The 20,880-nt window shown below is 41.6% G+C and overlaps 1 protein-coding gene across 7 annotated transcripts in view; it reads left to right on the top strand.

Annotated features, from left to right (window-relative positions):
• MACROD2 (mono-ADP ribosylhydrolase 2) overlaps positions 1-20,880 on the top strand; it is an 885,719-nt gene that overhangs the window by 618,480 nt on the left and 246,359 nt on the right. For all 7 annotated transcript variants that reach the window (XM_057423319.1, XM_057423323.1, XM_057423322.1 and 4 more), the window contains one exon: positions 6,672-6,745. In XM_057423319.1, coding sequence (XP_057279302.1) covers positions 6,672-6,745 — 74 coding nt within the window. The remainder of the gene's footprint in view (positions 1-6,671; positions 6,746-20,880) is intronic.

Raw genomic sequence — 20,880 nt, 5'->3', positions numbered from 1 at the left:
GTATGTCCGTATTTAGCTGACTTAAAACAATTGTATGGTGGGTATTTTTCTGATGGTATCAGTGTAGTACAGTGTGAAGCATGGTATGATACAGCAATGGCATGGGTTTTCCTGTATCTAAGCCACCTAACTGACCTCTCTGACTGCAGCTGTAAGATGGGTCCAGATTTGCAGCTCGCACAAAGGAAGCGGCTGAGTTGTAGCTGGTGAAGGTGGATTTCTGTGCTGATCAGACAGGAGATAGGTGTCAGTCAGCACAGATATGTGTGCCCCTTCTCTGTCAAGCCAAGACTGAGCCAGTCCTGTTGTGAAGAGCCCCAGTGTATTTCAGCCTGCACCTTTCCTTGGTTTCGCTGACTTGCATGAGGTTTAGGATGTGCCTTGGTACCAGCGTGGACCCTGGTCGACTTAACAAGGGATCACTGCGTTACTCAACACACTTCTGTGGGTGAAGAAGGACTGTCATTACAGGACTCCACCTACTTTGTGTCCCTGCCATAGTAGAGACATTCTGTTTCTAGCATTAGTTCCTAGATGCTTATTTTGGGCTTCTTTATTAACCATTTTCCAGCAGCTGCCTCTTTATCCTGTCAGAGTTGAACGCAATTGGCAATCATTCTTCAGGAACTGTATGTATTTTTCTGTTGCTGCTGAATTTTTTCACTCAAGGAAAATGAAAAGGCATAAGAGGAATTGAGAGTCATACAATGGTTTCTTCAGAAGAATGCTTTGTTTATGTATTGTGAAGATTTCTCTTTTTCCTTTGACATTTTGTATGCATGCTAATTAATTACTCTAGTACAGGCTATGAAGGATGCAGTGAATCTGTGCAGCTTTGTTTCTTGACTGGGGTGACATAAATGTTACTGCCTTTTCACAATACTTGATTTCACAGTCTTTCTGAGAGTTACTTTTTGAGTGGACAGCAAATAAGGTTTTCTCTGGCTGAATGAGTTCAATAAGGCAAGGTGGGTTATTTAACAGAAGATTCATGGCTCTTCTCTTTAGTCTTTCAATGCAGCTGATACAAATGAGGATATTTCTTTTCCAGCTTGCAAGTGTCCACAAAAATGATCAGGCCAGCAACTTGTCAGCTTGCTTATCCAGTCACCACATGACCATGGTTATTAAAAAAACAGAGAAAAAAGAGAAAAAGCTCAACAATAGCAACAAGCTAAGCTTGTTGGTAGGGTACTCCTATGTCCTCTTCCAAGCAGGCCAGATTTACCATGGTAATGGGAATCAACCTAGCATGAGTGAATTCATTTTGACTACTAAAATATACCTTTGACAAGATGATTATATGGGATCAGTTGCAAGATTATACTGCTAGTTTCACAGCTGAAGGACAAGTGAATGCATTGAGTTAACCCTACCCCAGGCATGCTGGGCTGTGCATCTCATTTGTTTCCTTTTATTGTCACAAAGTGATAAGGCTGAAGTGTTGTTATTAGTGTGTTGTCAATAGCCAGCATTAACCCACATGACCATAATGAAGCTCGGTTATTCACGTGCTTGTTGTGATTCAGGAAGCATTTGTAGCAACAATAATAATATTGCATTTCAGAATATATATGGAATAAGTGCTTAGTGCCTCTTTTTTTTTAAAGCAACCTGGGAAACATCTTTGTTTTTCATGCCATCTGGTGCTGACAATTCCCACCTAACAAATGCCTTGATGCATGGTGGAAATACCTTGTCACACTGACTGCAGAGAGGGCCTTTGGTACACTTCCACAATTAAAAATGTGACTGTTATGCTACTCTTTGAAGGGCATCCTTCACATATTATTAAACATCATTGACAAATATATAAGCTGAATAAATGGAAGTTGTTATATTTTGACAGTCATTTTGATTAAACAGTGAGACTTGGGTTTGATTTTAGAACACAGGCACAGTCTGCAAACTGTTGCATTTTGATATATGCACAAACATGCCAGTGTAGATATTTTTCTGAGAAAGCATGAGGAACACGTAATGAGTGTTTGTGTTGATGTGCATTTGGTTCTTTCCATGACTTGCTTCAAAATGAAACCATTAAAACTAATATGAATGAGAATATTAAGATTGTGATGAGCCTTTTAGAAACCATAGAAAAGGGAGCGTATTTTATATGAATAAAAATCTTTTGAGCACTTGAACTGCGCTAAGAAAAAAGATACAGACCCTTTTTTATCAGGATGAGTTGATTTACAGAAAACATTAGGCATCTCAGTTAAACTGACAGATTATAACGTATACCCCTGCAGCTACTGAAGCGATTTTCTGGATTGACATTTGCTTCTTAGTATTATAACTTAACCAATAGAACCCATTCTGATCATCTTCAGCTGTATGATACTAAAGGTTGATTGTTTAGTACTGATGTTTTGTTAATGGGCTTTTTGTGTGGGGGTGGCATTACCCGATTGCAAGTTAGGCATTCTTAATGAGATGCAGCATTGGATTGAGCACAGTGGGAGAGACAGATAAAGCTACCAGCATCTCCATACAATTTTGGGGTCCCTTAACTAGATTTCTGTTAATTTTATCTGCCCAAATCCTTGATGGGGTGGTATTCATTGTACAACTTGTAGTAGACATTTTTCAGATACTGCACTGCCAGATTAGGCATGCGGTAACAGACACAATAGTGTGAATGTTTCTCTGCTAGATCCCCCAGCACAAAAGGCTGAGCATTTATACTAGTCTAGCAGCAGGGAATTCATTGCATATTTTCCATATATTAATGAACTAAGGGGACTTAATGTTCTGTGAGTGGCACTTTGATGTGTCTCTCTGCAGTTATTTTCTCAGTTCTTCTCCACACTCTCCTCCCCTAAAACAGCACATTGTTTTCATATCAAATATTCCAAAATAATTCTGCCAGATCTTCTCATGGCTTCTTTGGAAAATTGTGGCCATGATGACTGTGGGCACTTGCACAGTGTGCTCCTTGTTTCAGCAGCCATTTCTTAGGTCAGCGTAACAAACAATTTCCAGGAATAAGGTGGTGAAGTCCTGGAAAGAGGAGCAGAAGCTCATAAGTTTGAAGACCTTTTAAAGCTTTCATAGGCTGCCACTGTGGGTAATATCTGTGCAAGGACGTATCAAAAGGAGCAGGTTTCACATGAGGTATATTTTATGTGGTGGTAGTAGGATGGGGGTTTTGTAGTGGGGAGTGTGAAGGTGTCTCGTTAGGGGGAATAAATGTATTAGTTACACCTTTATTAGCAACACACAAGGAGGAGGAAAGGAGGTTTCTAAGTTTGGCAGGTGCTGGTGCCCAAGTCAGTGTTAAAGCTGGCAGTCCCATTTCCAAACGTATACAAAGGCAGCTGTCCTGTTTAAAGGGACATTTTAGCTGTGAAGCAACTGGGCAAGAACAGGAGAGCTTTCATTAAAAGTTTCCAAGCAAATTAGAAAGATCTTAGAGTAACAAGGTCTTGTGTGTTTCTGGAGACACAGAAGCAATACAGGCTTTACCCATATGGCCAGAGGCATGTGGAGACGGTCAGCACTGACGTACTTTCCAGAGTCAGCAGTGGTGAATGAGCAGAGCAAAGCTCAGCCCTGGCCATACATGCACATGGGGTCTCTCCTTCACACACCATGCCTTTCAAACCATGCAGAGCTTTCCAAACACCCTTGTTCTTACCGACTTATCAGGCTTGCACCCACTGTGATAACAGCAGTAATGAGTAAATCTGTTCTTTAAAGGAGAGCCCCTGAACTGAGAGGAGCAAAAGAGGTGATGGCTGCTTGCTTCTAGTATTTGCTGTACTTGAAGTGTTGGGACTAGATGCTGGTAATAGATGATGAGATGTGATTAGTGGGCACTGCTGTAGGAAGCCCAGGCCAAGTTAGAGACCTGGGGTGGGGGGATAGGTACATGCTTCACCCCAGACCTATCCATGACATACAGCCTGCCAACCCTCCCTTCTTCTCCAGCCAGATAAACCCTGTGAAGTCTTACGGAGGCACTGCTTGCCTGTACCTTACAGCTGATGCTTCTTTGCCTTTTTGTGCCCTTGCCCTTTTCAGTATTCTGGAGGAGCACTCACTGCAGTAACATGGGCCAGTGTCACTCATTACTTTACCTGTTTTATCTTTTGTGAAATTGAGCCTTTAGCCAGAATTGCCTGAGCTGCTGCTCCAGCAGTTGGTTAACTGTGAGGGTCCTCGAGCTCATTTCTCTCAAGTAATTTGGTTCCCACGTGCTCGCTGAGATTGCTTTCTTGCTGAAAAGTGGGGAAGGGGGTTGGGTGCACGTGTGGGAGCAGACCAGGGACATTATGGCAGACAAATGTAGCTTAGAGAGACAAGCAGCGCAAAGATGTGTTTAAAAACATCCCATCTTGCTTTATCTCCCTTTAACCCAGTCCTGTAAAACAACGTGGTTTTCTGCTTGAGAATCAGAAACACAGGATCTTTTGTGCTGCAGCAGGGTATGGATCAGGAGGCTAAATTCCATCCTGCTTCTGCGTAAAGCAAACAAGGTAGTTGTTTCATTAAAATTACCAGAAATGTGTATAAAATACTTATTAATACTTTTTGTAGCGGGTCATAAAAGGCTTCTATAGATTTCAAGATATTTTCTGAAATCATACACAGAATTCAAGGCTTTTTACTTTGGCTGCTAAACTATTTCTTTATATATTATGATTACTTGGGCATAATTGAATACCAGTTTCCTAGATGAGTTTCTGTTTAAGATAGGTTCGTATGGCAGCAGCTTCCTAAATAATGTACAATTTCCAGAGAGATTCTATAAAATTGTCAGTGCTTTATCACAGTTTTGGATGAATACCCTGCTGCAGGGGAGTGAAAAATAAGCCTGAAAAGTTAATCTTGCTGGAGGGAGAATTGTTCTGGAAATAAACCATTCAGTGTATAAACAATGGTATATCAGTTGTCTCAAATACGCGTTTGTCCCTCTGCATGGTGTTCGTTGTGTGTCCAGGCAGATCTACAACGCTCAGGCTACAGACTTTCAGTGTTAAAAGTCCCAGTTTGTTAGAGAGGATATTACTAATTTGAGCAGACGTTGTGCTTAGAGGTCTGTTATTTTGTATGATGAAAATGAGGCTGTTGGAAGTCCCTGCTTTGGGTTTCATTAGTGTTCATTACTTCATGCCATAAGAAATATGCCTTGATGATAGCGGCAGCGTTATTAAATGTCACAGGAATATATTTTCCTAGCATTAGTGGAAGTATCCACAGTAACACTTGTAGGATCTTAAATAATTTTCCATCTTGGACCCTGAGAACAAGAAAAGATGTTTAAAAAAATAAAAAATATGCTTTATTGAGAAGTAGGTGCAAAGGAAGCACACGTTAAATATCAGTATTACCCAAACATTGACTGGTTTACTTGCTACTCTTGCTGGATAGTTGTCACCTATCACTTTAAAACAGTACACATGCTGCTGGACAAAATCCTTGCAAAGTCTAGTTACAGGGAGTAATATTTAGGGGATGTTACTCAGTGTGGAGGGATTCTCTTCTTTCCCCCATTCCCCCCAGTCTATCAGTTCACAAGTTCTGAAAAAGGGTTAAAGAAGATTAGAGTTTGGATGATAACAGGATGAGTTTGGAGTATTTCCTGGGGTAACAGTTGGACTTGATCTTAGAGGTCTCTTCCAGCCTAGCTGATTCTATGATTCTGTAATATGTCAGGTCAGAAAGCTGGACAAATCAGCTAATGTACGATGTCTGCATTTCAGTTTATGGTGCAGGGGTGATTTACGATGTAAAAAAGGCTGGATGTATGCCAGCTGTATGCCAAATTTCATGACTGTTTCTATCTTGCCCCTTTGCTTGCTTGTACACTGTGCCTGCAGCTCCACCTCTTCAAAGACTTCTCTATTAATCTACCCTACTGAGAGCTATTCATACAGCTTATGGGGTTTTATTTTTCAGCCCTTGCAAAAATGATTTGCTGCCCTCAAGTTAGGAATTTAAAGGAAAATTAAATTAAGGCTGTCTAAGTAGTGAAAGCATCTTTAGATTTGATAGATAGAGACCATCAAAGCAAAAAGTCTGCATCCCTGGAAAGATATCTGATATTGTTTATTGCTAGTATATCATGCAACATCAGGCCTTAAATTCATACGCTTATGCTTCATGAATGCCTTAATTTCCAGAGTTGTTTGTTATATTTTAGGTCACAAATGCCTGTGGCATTGAGGTCATCGTGTTGTATAGTTCTGCTGACAGATGGATTGAAGAAAGAAAGCTTTAAAAAAAGCATTTATACCTTAAGAAAGCTCTGAATTACTATTCTATGATTCTATGATACTATGAAATGTAAGCCTAGTATGTGTTATTGTGATATATACGTTGTATTGTTGCCTGCTTAGGATGACACATGTAGCTCTCTGTTGTCTCTCCTCCTCTTGAGCAGTGGAGCTTCCCTAGACTAGAGTTTGAAATAATAAATAAGTAAATTAAAATCCAATAAAATAATCACTGGCTCTATTTTATATTTGTTTAGCTGGGTAAAAAAAGTAATTGATATTACCTAAAGCAATTGATGTTACCTTCATACAAATCTGTGAAGAAGGAATTGTCCAGCTGTATTCCCAAAATAGTCCAAATAGGTGGGGGAATAAGGCAACAGCTTTGTTTTCCTGTATGTGTAGAAAAATGTATGCCTTTTATTTATCTCTTATTTCTTCTGTCTTTAGGTTTTCCAAATGAGCCTGCTGCTGTCATTGCCCTAAACACTATTAAGGAATGGTTAAGCAAGAATCACAATGAGGTATGGAATAAAATTTAAATTTCCCAAATTTCCCTTTGAGATTATTGGGTTTGACTCCAAAAGTGTGGAAAAAATAAACATAGGCTGAAGCCTTCAAAGTCCTTTATTATTTAGTTGTAAGACTGATGAAATCGGGTCAGGACAATATAGCTAGCGAAGACTGTTATAGTTAAAAGCTACACTGGAGTTGAAGGGAAATACCTTTGTTTGAAACTACACTGTGCGTTTCCTGTGCATTGTGATCTTTCCTGGCCAAGTAAAAGACTATTCTCTTCCTAAACTGCTTCTGAGCATCAGAGTTTTTGTGTAATGATGAGGGGATTCGTGGAAAGGAAATGTATATGCCAGTTGTCAGTAGAAACGGGCACCAAAGGTCAGTGGTGTGCCAGGGGTCACTTTACAGTAAAGACATATTTTCTGTTGTTAATTTTTGGTTTGCTCACAGTTAAGCGTTAGTTTTCCCTGGAGCACTCACTGAATATGGGGTACAGCTGTGAATTTTGAACAGGACTGGTCCTCTTCCAGTGACAACATGATGGTGATTATTTTTACAAGGCAAAACCGCTTGCTTTCAACAGAACGATCTCCATATCACCCCTTTCTACTTCTCTCTTTCTCAGGTTTGAGTTCCTAGCAGGCTGATAGTTCCTAGTGTTGATTTGGAGAAATGCAACAGAGAAGTGACAGGACAAATAAAACAATCATGATGTCTTAAACGGAAGATGTGCCTGTTTCCTCCCGGTGACAGCCAGCGCATTTCAGACAGCTGGAGTTGTTCAGTATTTTGCCTGAAAATATGTAACAAAGCATCCAGTGGAGAAGCACTGGATCCAGGGGCATAATTAGTAGGATTTTTCCTCTAGCAGCATATTCAGGGGGTCTTTTCCTCCTGAGAATCTGAATGTAGCAGTTTTATGTGGTTTGTTTTGGTTTTTACCAGCTGAACTGAAAGGAAATACTGTGTTGAGATTTGAATGCTAAATTCCAGAAGGTGTACTAAGGAGTGTATGTACATGTTTGGACACTAGTTCTTTGTAGTTGTAGACTATTAGTATGTAATTTTAATGCTTGAGTGTAAGGCTAGAACCTCTATGTTTGTGCTGCTTTGCCATCTTGTAATTTCTCTGTGTTGCATTTTTACCGCATAATTTTAACAAATAGGCTAAAAATCTGTTTTGGCTCCAGAAATGAGCTTTTCTTCCTCAAAAGCTGAGCATGTATTGTATATACATCCCTTAATTACTTTTCTTTTAGTGATATTACAGGAAACCTGACTTCATTTGGCAGACTGCCTGTCTGTCACCTTTCCCTCCTTCTTTTAGTTAGTGTGTCACTTCCACATTTTTCTGGTTCCCTCCATGGACTTGGAGTGAATTTCTCCCCTTCTCCTTAGAAAGATCCAGGTCCGTTTTGGAAGAATACTTATGGTTCTTAGCAGGTAGTGGTTGAAGTGACAGTATTTGTGATGTATGTTCATTACCTGTGTTTGCAAAATGCCACTGTACTTACGGTCCACGCAGATTAGTGTAAACTGTGAACACTGACTATGCATGATTCCTCCCTTCTCACTCTGTAATAAATTCCCTTCTAATTCTTGGCCTTCTTGGCTCCCTAGCTCTAAACCTCCTGTCTTGCTCCCCACAAACTCCAGTTTAATCTGAAATCTTTTTAAATAAGTAGCTGTAGCTTACAATGCCTGAACAGTGAACGGAGCCCAGGCTGTCTTGACTACAAAACAACAGGTAAAAGCTATCTTACTGAGCTTACATCACAGCTGGGGTTTGAATTTTGGACTAGTATAGCTAATAGTTATTATATTAAATGTTTCCCGACACCCTCAAGGCCAAACTCGCCAGGTTGGTCTCATGCTGTTCGATGTGCTAAAAGATGTACACGTGATGTGTTTGATGCAGTTATTATGTATCAGTGAATATGACAATTCAGAGCTAATCCCCAAGAGCTTTTGTTGTTTTCAGAAGTAGTACTAGATGTCAAGCAAGATACATTTTGAGAGTCCAGTTACCAATAGCTTTGTACTTTTCTTGTACAAAGCTTCCCCTCTTCATAGGGCTTTTGTCCATCTGCTGGCTTGAATTTTAGACTATGGCATGCTTGCCTGTTCTACATGTCAGAAATAGGTCAGCAGCAAAATAGAAATACTGAATGGTTGTATTGAAGGTAGCAGTAACTTGTGCAGTGAGAGAGATCTTGGAGAAGCATACAATTGAGTTGCTGTTTAATGCATATAGCATGGTGAGCCTAGTTCACCTGATTTAAATGACCTGGCATAGCTCTGGGCCAGGTGTTAATCTGATCTGTTTTATATTGTGTATATTTACTCCTTTGGATTACATTTTTGGGGCTTTGAGTAGCAATATTATACATCACCCAAACTTTTCCCCAAAGTAGCTCGTCATACAGCAACAGAAATGAAAGAGACTTTGCAAGCCTCAACAGCAGAGTCTCCTCTTACTGCAACTATGCGATATTATCCTTCCTATAAACTTCTGTCATAAAAATAGAGCAACTCCCACTGCACTCACTGGATATTTAAATTTGCATGTTCCAGTCCGGGAGCAAAACCTCTCAACGATTTGCCACGAGGCCAGCACTTCAGAGGGCTGCCCATGTTTCACTCCTGTTCCTGCTAACCAGAACCACTCCCCTGGCGCTGGCTGCGCTGTCAGCACGAGTCAGTGTGTCGTGCTAACAGCCTCTCCTGAACAAGAGAGGCCTCCTGCGCTTGGCTCCGCCAGAATTAAATGAATCGGTCTGCTTCTTCCCTTCATTCCTCCTTGTGCAATCTGCCTTGCCTTTGAGAAGGTTCTGCTCCTTTAGTCCCTAAGATGCTTGGCAGGCAGTTATCCCTTGGGTAGTGTTAGGTGCTGGTTGTTCTAACTCGGATCTCAAACTCTTTGGGTGTAGAATGTGAATTGATTGAATGAAATCAAGAAGTTTTGGTGCAGGATGGAGACCATAGTGATAACCTGCTCACTAGGAAATTTGCCTACATAACAGTACGCTTGGCAACAGCAGATAGGTGGGCAAGGTGGAGACCTGACAAATTTCCAAGTCTCTTGCTGTGCTCTATAGCAGCAGTGTCTTATCTGCCTTCCTGCATCCCAGGAAACTGTGACAAATTTGGGAAAGATAAGGCAATATTGTTGTTTTCTCCTCTCTACCTTCCTGTAGTACTTCTCTCCTTTGATGCTATAATGAAGATTTTATCCACACTGATATTAATTAAAAATACAAATAAATCAGTGGTTATATTCCTTAGCCTGGGGGCCTGAAAATATAACCTAAATGACTCCATTCTTGCAGCTGCATAGGAATTCTCTGTCACAGGATTTGCAAGAAAAGTGATTTGCATTTAATAAAAGGTTTTCTTATCCGAGTCCATGGTTGTGCTTGACCCCTCAGGTGTTTGCATAAAAACTTATTAGCATGCTTAACTCTGATGTCGCTCAGATGAATATCTCATTACCATGCAAATGGAGTTAGCTCCTTTCTGAGGTTAATTGTTACAAAGCAAGAGAGAGATCTATTGTAATTTAGTGAACAGGGAACACCAGCTAGGCAGGGCAGCAGCCATCCTAGTCTTAGCAGCCTAAAACTTAACTACATAAAGTCCACAAGGGAAAACAGTATTGTAAGTAGTGGTTTGCACTTAGTTGTAGGTAACACAGCACTGTTCTGGTCTTCCAATGCAACTCTTAGTCAAACTAATTTTTGGCCGTGTTTTACACCAGGGTCTGCTGACTTGCAGCCAGAGGGCAAATCTAGTTTAGAAGCTGGTAAATGGTGTTATACTGTAAGTGTAGAAAACCCTTGGAGCAAACTGACAGGAATGGCCACAGTCAGCAGTACTGGCTAATTTACTGCAGACCACCTAGGCTATCTCTTTAGCAAACTGCATTTTCACATTTCCCAAAGTGCTCTAGAAGTTTAACACAATTCTTCAGAGCACAAAATAGAATTGGATCCCATCCTTTAGAAAATGATACACTGGGATTCGTTTAAAAATGCTTCATAAGCTCTGTAGTGACAGGACAAGGGGTAACGGGTTAAAACTTAAACAGGGGAAGTTTAGATTGGATATAAGGAGGAAGTTCTTTCCTGTTAGGGTGGTGAGGCACTGGAATGGGTTGCCCAGGGAAGTTGTGAATGCTTCATCCCTGGCAGTGTTCAAGGCCAGGTTGGACGCAGCCTTGGGTGAGATGGTTTAGTGTGAGGTGTCCCTGCCCAAGGCAGGGGGGTTGGAACTGGATGATCTTAAGGTCCTTTCCAACCCTAACTATTCTATGATTCTATGAGTGTTTCTTTCTGGGATAATTTGGCCAAGTTTGAGATCTTGCCACCTGATTTCCCATAATGGTATTACAAAAGAGTGGTGAAACGTTTGAATTCTGGACCCCACTACATTTTAGGGGGTGGCAGGACAGGGTTATGTTTGGGCTGTTTGTGGCAGGTATCTTTGAACACTTGCAATGTTAGAAGTTGTTATTTACTTTCAGTACTACGCTATGCTTCTCAAAAGGGTGAACAATAAAAAAGCTCACTGTATGTCATACCTTATGTGTCACTGACATGAAAAACCTCAGGACTGTTTCACTGCTCAAGAGCAGACTTTAATTTAACAGCACATTTAGTTCAAAGTATTGTTCTTTCTCTTGCACAATATCTCAAAACATTTATTACGCACCCCAGCAGAACAACAAACAGCAGAGTGTGATTGCAATGTACGTTCCATCCAAATAACTGATGCAGATTAAAAGCACATAAATGGAAAATAAATCAACATATTCCTGATTCCTTTTCATTAGAATCACTACCGAAGAGACACTTTTTCTTATTTTGCCTGAAGTATGTAAGATTTAGGTCCCTGTGTTTTAGCAAGTGGTTATGCGTCATCCCACTGACAGACGAGTTTTGTGTGTTGCCAGCAAAAGAGGATGAGCAAAATGCTGGAGCAGTTGAAATTAGTGGAAATCTGTTTTGGATGGGGAGAGGAGAAGACTTTTATCCTGCTGATAAAAGCTGTGTGAACAATTGAGCTTCAAAGAATGGGGAGGGTACGTAGGAATTTGAGGAAGGGACAGTCTGTGATGAGGAGCTTTAGGGATTATGCTCTTTTCCTTGTTCTCACAGAGCTTGTCACCCTGATGGTATGGTCACCCTGATGGTATGGTAAGCACATGCTTCCTCCTGGGCAGGAAGGCCACAGTGAGGGCAGCGAGGGCAGCAAGGGCAGCTTCCTCAAGTCTAGGATGCAGCTTGAGAGGTCCAGCAGGACTTACAGGAGCTGTGCTGTGTTGGCCATTTTGAAGAAGCTCAGCTCAAAGAGTTATTTTTGCTGAAATAAATAGAACACTAGTGTTAAGTGCCTCAGGGAGGGCAGGACCTCCCCATGGGCTGGCAGATATGACGCAGGACCCACAAAGGGAGGTACTGAGCTCCAGAGGGGTATCTGTGTGCCAGGCAGGATATCTCAGGCACCTAAAATAGTGCTAGGCACTGGTGCCTAGTTTGGAGAGAGGTAGATATGCTGCTGGCTAGACACTGCCCAGGAGGACAGAGCAAATGGAGTTGCCACTGTTCTCTGTTGCACAAGGCAGGGTAGTGCAGGTGTGCCTCAGTGAGATCTCGTATCAACCTTCCAGTATCTGAAGGGAGGCTTGTGAGGATGCTGGAGAGGGACTCTTCATTAGGGACTGTAGTGATAGGATAAGGGGTGATGGGTTAAAACTTAAAAAGGGGACGTTTAGATTGGATATAAGGAAGAAGTTCTTTACTGTAAGGGTGGTGAGGCACTGGAATGGGTTGCCCAGGGAAGTTGTGAATGCTCCATCCCTGGCAGTGTTCAAGGCCAGGCTGGACAGAGCCTTGGGTGACATGGTTTAGTGTGAGGTGTCCCTGCCCATGGCAGGGGGGTTGGAATTAGATGATCTTAAGGTCCTTTCCAACCCTAACTATTCTATTATTCTATGATTTTGGGATAAACCAGCATGATCACAATTTTGTCTTATGTGCAGCTCTTTGCAGGCAAGCATGGTGTCCATTTGGGTACCACATTAGTCTGGCAGTGCCTGTGCTGTGCGGTGTTAGGTAGACATGTACCTAGCAGGTGTAAGGCAGTGGGTTAGGAATGTGTCTCATGTGTCTCCCTTCAGTATCAGGTCAGGCAGCTAACAAAAGGTTGTTTTTACCTCCTGAGCCCATGAAAACATCAGGACAACCCAATTTCCCTATTTCTGCAGACTGCTTGCCTGAAGGATCATTCTATTATTTATTTTCTTTTAATTTCTCTTTCCCCCTCCCTTCAGTGGTCCCAGCAACCTAATTTTGGCTCTTCATTCTTCAGAGACAATTAAGCAAAGTGGCATCTTGAGATGAGGTCTTGCCTTTATCTCTCCAGAAGGACGCAGATGGAGACGCAGAGTTGGAAAACATTGTCTGATGCCGTTTCCTTTAATGTAACCTCAGTTGTATTCCCTTAGGCAGAGCAACTGAGTTTCTGCGTTTATTCTAAAAAGGAGTGGAGAAGCAAGCTGACAATGTTTAATTAATGAAAGCAAATATTTTATTGGTTATTTTTAATAACTAATGCAAGCAACTGCCCCTAAGATAATATTACTTTTGGTTTTGCTTTGGTGGTTTTCATACTTGCAGTTTTAGAGCTGAAAACAAAACTATAGGTAATTTTGAGAATATATGTATGTCTTTATGCCTAAGGTGAGATCTTTTATGGCGAGCTTGGGCCTGCAGTGACATGTATTTATTTTAGAGTGTATTTATTACTCAGAAATAAAGCTCTGATAATGCGGGTTTTGATTGAAGCCACTGACAGATCGTCAAGGACAGTAAGGGTGCCGATGAAATTCAGGCGGCTATTTCGGTAGCTCTTCTCTGCCAGTATCATTTGATTAACATAATCTCCTCCCCTCCCCCAGCACTGTTCTCTTGGGTAGGTTAAAAAATGATCTCCTTTCTATTTCTACATTCTAATTAGGTGGTAATCATATGCTGCTCTGATTGAAATGAAAATCAGCCATCATGCCACTGTCATCTAGCTGAAGTCGAGGAAAAAATGCTTTTCAACTTGTGCAAAATTAAAATGATTTACTTGCTCTGTGTAGCTGCTCCCTCACTGGGCTCAAAGAGATTCAGTGCTGTCCCCAAAGCCCAAGCCTAACTATCATCCCAACAGGCAAGCCATTTTCTGAAATGATAAGTAAGCTACCAAGGCAGCGATGCTTTCTTGTATGTTCTTCAGGCTGCTATTTAGGTAGAAGGCTGATAAAGCAAAGCAGACAAAGCCCCTATTCATCACACATGATACTTTATTTATTAAACTTAAAAAGCTTTTGTTATTTTGATAGAGCTATGGAGAGAAAGGCAGGAAGGAACCCCTGTTGGAAAGAAATGTTAGAGCTTGGGATTGCTGTGAATGTCTCACATGGTCAGAGTCTGAGTTACTTGCACCCCAAACAAAAATGGGGGGCTAAGGGAGGAGTAGAAAACACTGCTTCCTGTTGTACTCCATTTCTGTGCATAGGTCTTTGTAAAGGTTTATATACCCGTAGTGTACTGCATAAATAATGTCTGCTGTTAACTCCATTACAGCTAATGAGTGTCGCTAATACAAGTCAGGTCTCTGCATGGGTTCTTTTGTGTTTACAGTCGTTAACTATCTAATAATTGAAATTTGTCAAAGCATTTATTCTTTTTATCCTTACAATTGAATGGCAGGTCAGAAACAGGAACCTGAATCACTGGAATTCTGCAGGCGTGTAGCTAAAGTAACAAAGTTTTTGCTACTTCAGGGTTGAGGTTTTAGCTTATTTCTTTGATTTTTTCTGTCTGATTTCTGTGTGTTAGGAGGGGGCTGGGGGCTGTAGTGAGCTCTGTGAAAAGACCTTAAAAATAAATAGAAGCAATGTTATATTTTTTCCTTGCTGTTACTTCTTGCATGACAAAAAGGATCATGATAATGTCCCTTTATTTCAGTGCTGGCTTTCGGCCAGAAATCCCAATATTTGCAACTGGCTCGTCAGTCAGCCCAATGCAGAAGAGGTTCAGCTTTCATTTTAGGAAGAATCTGTTATTGACGCTACCCTTCTGGAGACTCTTGAGTTCGCTTGTGCTCCTAACTCCATGGGTGTGTAGGAATAGAGAAATAAATGAGGAGCAGCAATCTGTGTAGTTCTAGTGAGGTACATGGATAAAGTACTTCGTGTAACAGAAATTGCTGTTACAGTCTTTTGTTTTCTTCTGAGCTCTTTAGATTAATAAATCTGATTTATGTTTTGCTGCACTTCAGTGTCCAACTGACCTGTATCTGTGGATTGCAGCTGGGTCTTAGCAGGAATTGAGCTGAGATGGGGCAAGAGGAAGGAGAGGCAGAAAAACGTAATGCCTCTTGTGTGAAGATTTGCAAGAAGGTTCCTGCCATGGAGAGAGTTTTGGGAGGCTCGCAGTGGAAGCTGTCTGCTGAGGGTGGGTATGGCCAGGAAGTCGCCAGCAGCAGAAAAACCAGGTGCCCAGCTGAAGTCTGTGTCTGATGCCAGTCAGCATCCAGACCTCATCAGGGTGTTGGCAGGAACCTAGCCACAGTCCTTTTGGCTCAGCTTGGGGCAGGAAGCCTAGCGCCCAGCCTCCTGCTCCACAGCCGCAGCCTGCAGAGGATGGTTTTGGTTTGGGGGTTTCCTCCAGCCACAGGGGTTTCAGTTCTCTGAAAGTCACTCTCAGGTGATGTGTCCATCAGTCTTAGACAAGAAATGTCAGTCCGTGTGAGCTGGGCATCTCCACATGCCCTGAAGGTGCTCGAGCTGTGCAGCCCACCATGTGCTGGCAGCACGTGTGGCTGGGGTGGACGGCTACCAGCTGACGGCTGCGCTGCCTGCCCAGCCACAGCATACAATGCAGTGTTAAGTGAAGCCACTCTGCTGGCATGGGCAGCGGCCCTTCCACACGAGCCAAGAGCGCATGCTTTGTTTTGCTGGCACTTTCCTGGCATCCTGCAGAGCGTACGATGTCTGCTTTTTGGTGTTCTGTTTCCAATGAACTCACGTAGCTGTCTTGCTGCTGGAAAGCTGCCACTTCTCTTTGATTTAAATTCAGTTGGGTTGCCTACGATTTTCCTCAAAGCAGAATGTCCAGCATGGCACATGAAGGTGGAATAGTAAAATATCAAACTACAGTAGGTGGGTCTCATACTGGAGCAAGCATGGGATCACCCCTACAAGGGGCAACACTGGTACAAGCTAGCCAACTGTAAAAGGGAATATTTTGTGAAGTTTCATTCTGTCTTTCCACCTGAGATTTTCTCTGGCCAGCTCCTACCATCATCTCTGAGCATGTTAGCCATCCGCAGTAGGTCGCAATCAAATCTATACCAAAGGAAGCCCACATGGATTCTTAAAGCCAGAGTGCGTTCCCTGTGAGGAACAAAATGAGTTTATTGCTGCTAGACTACAGCATCTTGACATATAGTTTGAGATATATGATTCTGACATTTAATAGGTTAGATGATATTGGCCACATACTTCATAGGTTCTGTATCATACTGTATTCCTGGGGAGGTGAAAAATGGGTCTGTCTATTACGTATGAAATGACAGAACAGATGAGAAGAGCACTGAGGATGTGGTGAGCATCATCAATGAGGACTTGCGAAACATGGGAATGACTGGCAGGCTTCCAAGATAAAATACCTCGTAATTAATACAGACCAACTTGTTTAAATTCAAGTGTGAGCACAGTTTAAGGGTGTGTGTCACCTGCCTGCTTAGATTTCAGGGCAGATTCTGGATTTCAAGATGTGATTCTTCAATTTACTTGGGATTAATGGAAAATGTAGCATAAATTAGCTGAGCTATGGAATTCTTTACTTCAGTAGGAACAAATGATGCTTCCTGAGAAGAGTTTTTGAACAAAGGCTACAGAAAGACTTGCTCAGGTTCTCATCTGGCTGCTACTCTCATCTCATATGAGATAAAAGTGTGGGTTAATTTTTACTAGCGTAAGGTGCTTATAGATACTAAATCTAAACTGGGTTAATTTACTAAAGTTGTATATTTTGGTTTTTACATTAAAAAAATAAATGTCTGTACTTTGGGACTAGTAAAAGAACTGGAAAACAATCAGTGGTTAGGAAAAATACTGGCTGAGGGTTAAAGCAGAATTAACCAGGTTTAAAGCAGTATAATTTTACAGCTGAAATGGAAATTGCTATGGCACAGGGCACAGATTTGACTTACAGTTATGCATTGTAAATAATCATATTGGCATTGCCCGTGTCTCATCCTGATTCAGGAGTGCATTTTGACATTACCAGAACTGAATTTGGGATGCTTTTCTGAACCAGGAGTATTGAACTTTTCTGAGCCAGTATATTTGTCTTGTCTTTGCCATTAGACTAAAAATAGCACATGCTAATACACTGCTGTGCCCCTTAGTGCTGAAGTCTGAAAGAAACTCCTAAGAACCAGCTCCTACATGTTCAGCCCTGTGATCACTGCACCGTAAATCCAGGGGATAGGTGTCTTCCTGATTTCTCCCCCTTGCAAGAAACTGGGGCCTTTCATGAGCCCATCTCTGAATGTCCTGGATTTGATGAGGTGCAAGGAAGGGATTTTTTCAGGCTCTGCATTCTTTTCTGGCTGTTCCATCTAGCTTTTCCAAACACATACAAGGGGCTGTGTATTTAAGCCTCAACTGGGGGAGAGGGTTTTATACATGGCTTTCAGCCTTTTCTGCTGGAAGTTTCACCTTTCATTTACTGTCCCTTTGGGTTTTGTAAGCCAAAAGGTTATAAAGCCTTAGTCTTCTACTTGTATATTCCTAGTCTTCTCCTTTAGTGGAGATATTAATGTGTAGTTTTTGTTTTATTGCTAAAATGCAGTATATTTGATTAATTTCACTCATTCTTTTTGCTTTCACCTTGTTTTGCGAGAGTGCATGTAAATGCCTTTCCCATGTGTCGAAGAAGTTTTTGAACTTGCGCTGCTGCTTACTGTTCTGAGGTGAATGCACAAACCTTGCTCTAATACAAAAGCAACTTATCACATAGCACTTTGACTGCCCTGAATTTAATCTTGATACCCGTCAGGTGATAACCTCTTCACTGTGGACATTTAACAAACATCTTCCTTTGGGACTTCACAGTGATAATATATGATCTGCATCACAATAACCTCATGATGGGGGAATGTTTCAAAAGGCACAGTAGAAGTTATGTGCTTTAGTCCTACTGGCTTTCACTGTGACTCTGCTGCCTCACTGCTGTGTTCTCTGTTAAAATCTCCCCCTACAGACACCATGTTAAGTTCATTAATATTTACAAAGCAAATGCATTTCCCTTCAGACAGTTGAGGCCCAACTTCCCTTTATTTTTGTTGGGTTATATGAACATCAACACAGCTTCATATAGCTTAAGTGCAATATCTAATTAATATACATACTTATATTTGCAGAATACCCTAAGCATTTTTTTTCCAGTGTGACTTTTATGGGGCATATTATATGAGAATAGAATCTCATTATAACAACAGGTTGCTTATGTGTGTGTGCTTCTCAGGATGGGGCCTCAATCTTAAGGGAAATTTGGAAAGTGCGTGGCATGCTGTTGGCACCGAAGCTCCTATTAGCAGCATGGAGTTGTGGATATAAGAAACTGCAACATCACAGATGATCAAAGATAGTTGTTATTCAAAGCTCTGAGTGTAAATCCAGAGGTAAGCTTCTGTAGGCTAATGCTAGTCCTCAAAGCTCTTCTAAATTTTAATGGAGAGAGGAGTTTTGCATCCCAGTTGCTAATGAGGAAGGGCAGGCTTTAGTATTCTTAATGGTGGCAGCACTTGTCTTTGTTACAGGAGGTAGATGGAAAAGGCTGAATTTGCTCCCATGTTGAAAGTACAAGTACTTACAGAATATATGGTTGTATATTTACCAGCCCTTGTGGTGGTGTGAGCAATGTGCTTCAGATTCTGCAAGGCTCACTTTGAGACAGAGATGTATTTGAGGGACAATCCCATCACATGCAATTTATAGCCATGGTATGACAAAAATAAATCTAGCTGCTCTGGTGCCTCCAAATAGCAGAAGCTGAGAGGGAAATAAGTAACCGTAAGATTGTGCAGAGGCTATTAGGAGAATAAAGAATTCTTTACAGGCAGATAATGACAAGTATAAATACTGCTTCAGTGCCAGGTTTCTCAGTGAACTGGGATTTGCACATAATAGTCAGTAACCTGTCCTTATGGGCAAATTTATGGTTACCTTCTAGGTTTTGTATGTGGGGAAAAAGGGATCCTGCTGAGGTCCAGTGAGCCTGCCAAAGAGGGCTGATGTTGAGCCATGGATAGCTATGAAGAGTGTGGGTGGGGTTTTTTCCCTTTGATCAGGACTGGGAGCGTAAGCAGGAGCAAGGTAGGCTGACACTGTATTTTACCTAGAGTATGGCAGGAGCTTTAGGAGTGAAGTGCTAAGAAGCTATTTGATTCGGCTTCTTAGTTCCACATAGCCTAGTTGAAAGGGAAAGCTGCAATAGACCTTGAAAGTGCAGCATTAGCTACCCGGTTTTCTGACGCTTGCTGGTGGAAGAAGTTGATTTTGGATGTCCTACATATCCAGAGCAGGTGCCTAGAGTAGAAGTGAACTCCCAAGGCAGGGATTTGGCAGGTTCCAATACATGTTGCTCTCCCCTTGTTTGTACCTTCGTTCCCTTTGCAATTTTTTCCTTTCAGTTATCCCTGTTCTACCCCTTGTGTGAGCAGTGAACTTGTCTCTATATTCTGCTCTGTTGCCTGGGCATTTAACTAAGTGCTGTGGATCAGGAGAGAGGGAACAAAGACTGTACCTCTGCTCTGGGTCTGTTTTGAGTGTTGCAGCTGTTGTTTTTTAGGTAGGGATTTCAAGTCCAACTGCTCCTTATTGACCCTGTGGGAAGTGGCAGGTTGAATCGCTTATTTGAAATGCACATTCTCTGTTGGCAGGGTTCTTGAGAGCCTTATAATGGCACAAATGATGTTACTTGCTAGTGCAAAAGAAAGTTACAATTGGGTATAGCAATTAATATGCAATTAGGAAGGCATTCTTTTTTCTTTCCAAGTATTTTTCTTTTCCCCAGTTATTTTTAGATTTGAATAGACTAAACAGTAGAAGAATTCCTTTTGGAAAGGAGGAGGGGAGTAGTATTTTTTCCTGCATTAGCTTTGATTTTTCCTCCTGCAGGGACATGGAGAAGCACAGACAGCTGTTATTTAAAACAAAATTGAACATGAAATGCTATCAAGCCATGTGCCATCTCTAAATTCTAACACAGCAGTCCTATGTTTTAATGATGTATTGTTTATTGTGCAGTGCATTACTGCTCAAACTTACATTTGTTTAGAGAAGTAAGGAGATTTGAATGTAATTAGAGTGTGTCTCTCTAGAAGCAGTCTATATGTGCCATCTAAGGTATTTTAGTAATTCACTGGTTTTGCTGGCCAAGGCAGTGATGCTGCCCAGCAGGATGCACAGAGGAAGGGGTTGAAGGGTGCTGGGCTCTGAATGTGTTGAGATGTCAGCATTATCAGAAATGACAACATCTGTGAACGAAAGAACAGAGCAATCACAAACTCCCTTCAGCCTTTGGCACCACTGCCGAAGCTGCCAATGGGGGTGTCAGTTTGTGCCAGCTCCTGGAGCATGTTTTGTGCTGGTGACGCGTGTCTCTTTGGAGCTGGATCGAGACAATCAATGCATTTCACACCAGCCGCCAGGCAGCCCTGCTCCCAGCTGCTATATACTTTCAGACACGCGTCACCTGGGCTGTGTTTGCCCTAATGATGGACAAGTAAAAAAGGCTTTGTATTTTATAATAGTCTCCAGAGCTCACATCCCAGTTTTTTACTAGATTAATTAGCACCTGTGTGAGCAATTCCATACAGAGTCATGCAGAGCCGTTACCTTTTTCTTTTCCAGATTATTTTCTACATACTCTAGCAAGTGGTTTTGAAGACAAGTTCAGTGGCATCTATGAATGGAAAGCCATTGAGGGTATATCATGTCATCAAATCTTAGAATACCAGGTTGGAAGGCTGCTCAAGGATTATCTGGTCCAACCAACCCTCACCCATGGCTGGGCTG

Source organism: Pezoporus wallicus, unplaced genomic scaffold (genome assembly GCF_028554395.1).
Source record: "Pezoporus wallicus isolate ANWC-B61680 ecotype Strahan unplaced genomic scaffold, APGP_CSIRO_Pwel_v1 contig_4191, whole genome shotgun sequence".
In the NCBI taxonomy this organism is placed as follows: Eukaryota; Metazoa; Chordata; class Aves; order Psittaciformes; family Psittacidae; genus Pezoporus; species Pezoporus wallicus.
Note: the sequence above shows the minus strand (reverse complement) of the source record. Positions and strands in the feature narration are given on the sequence as shown.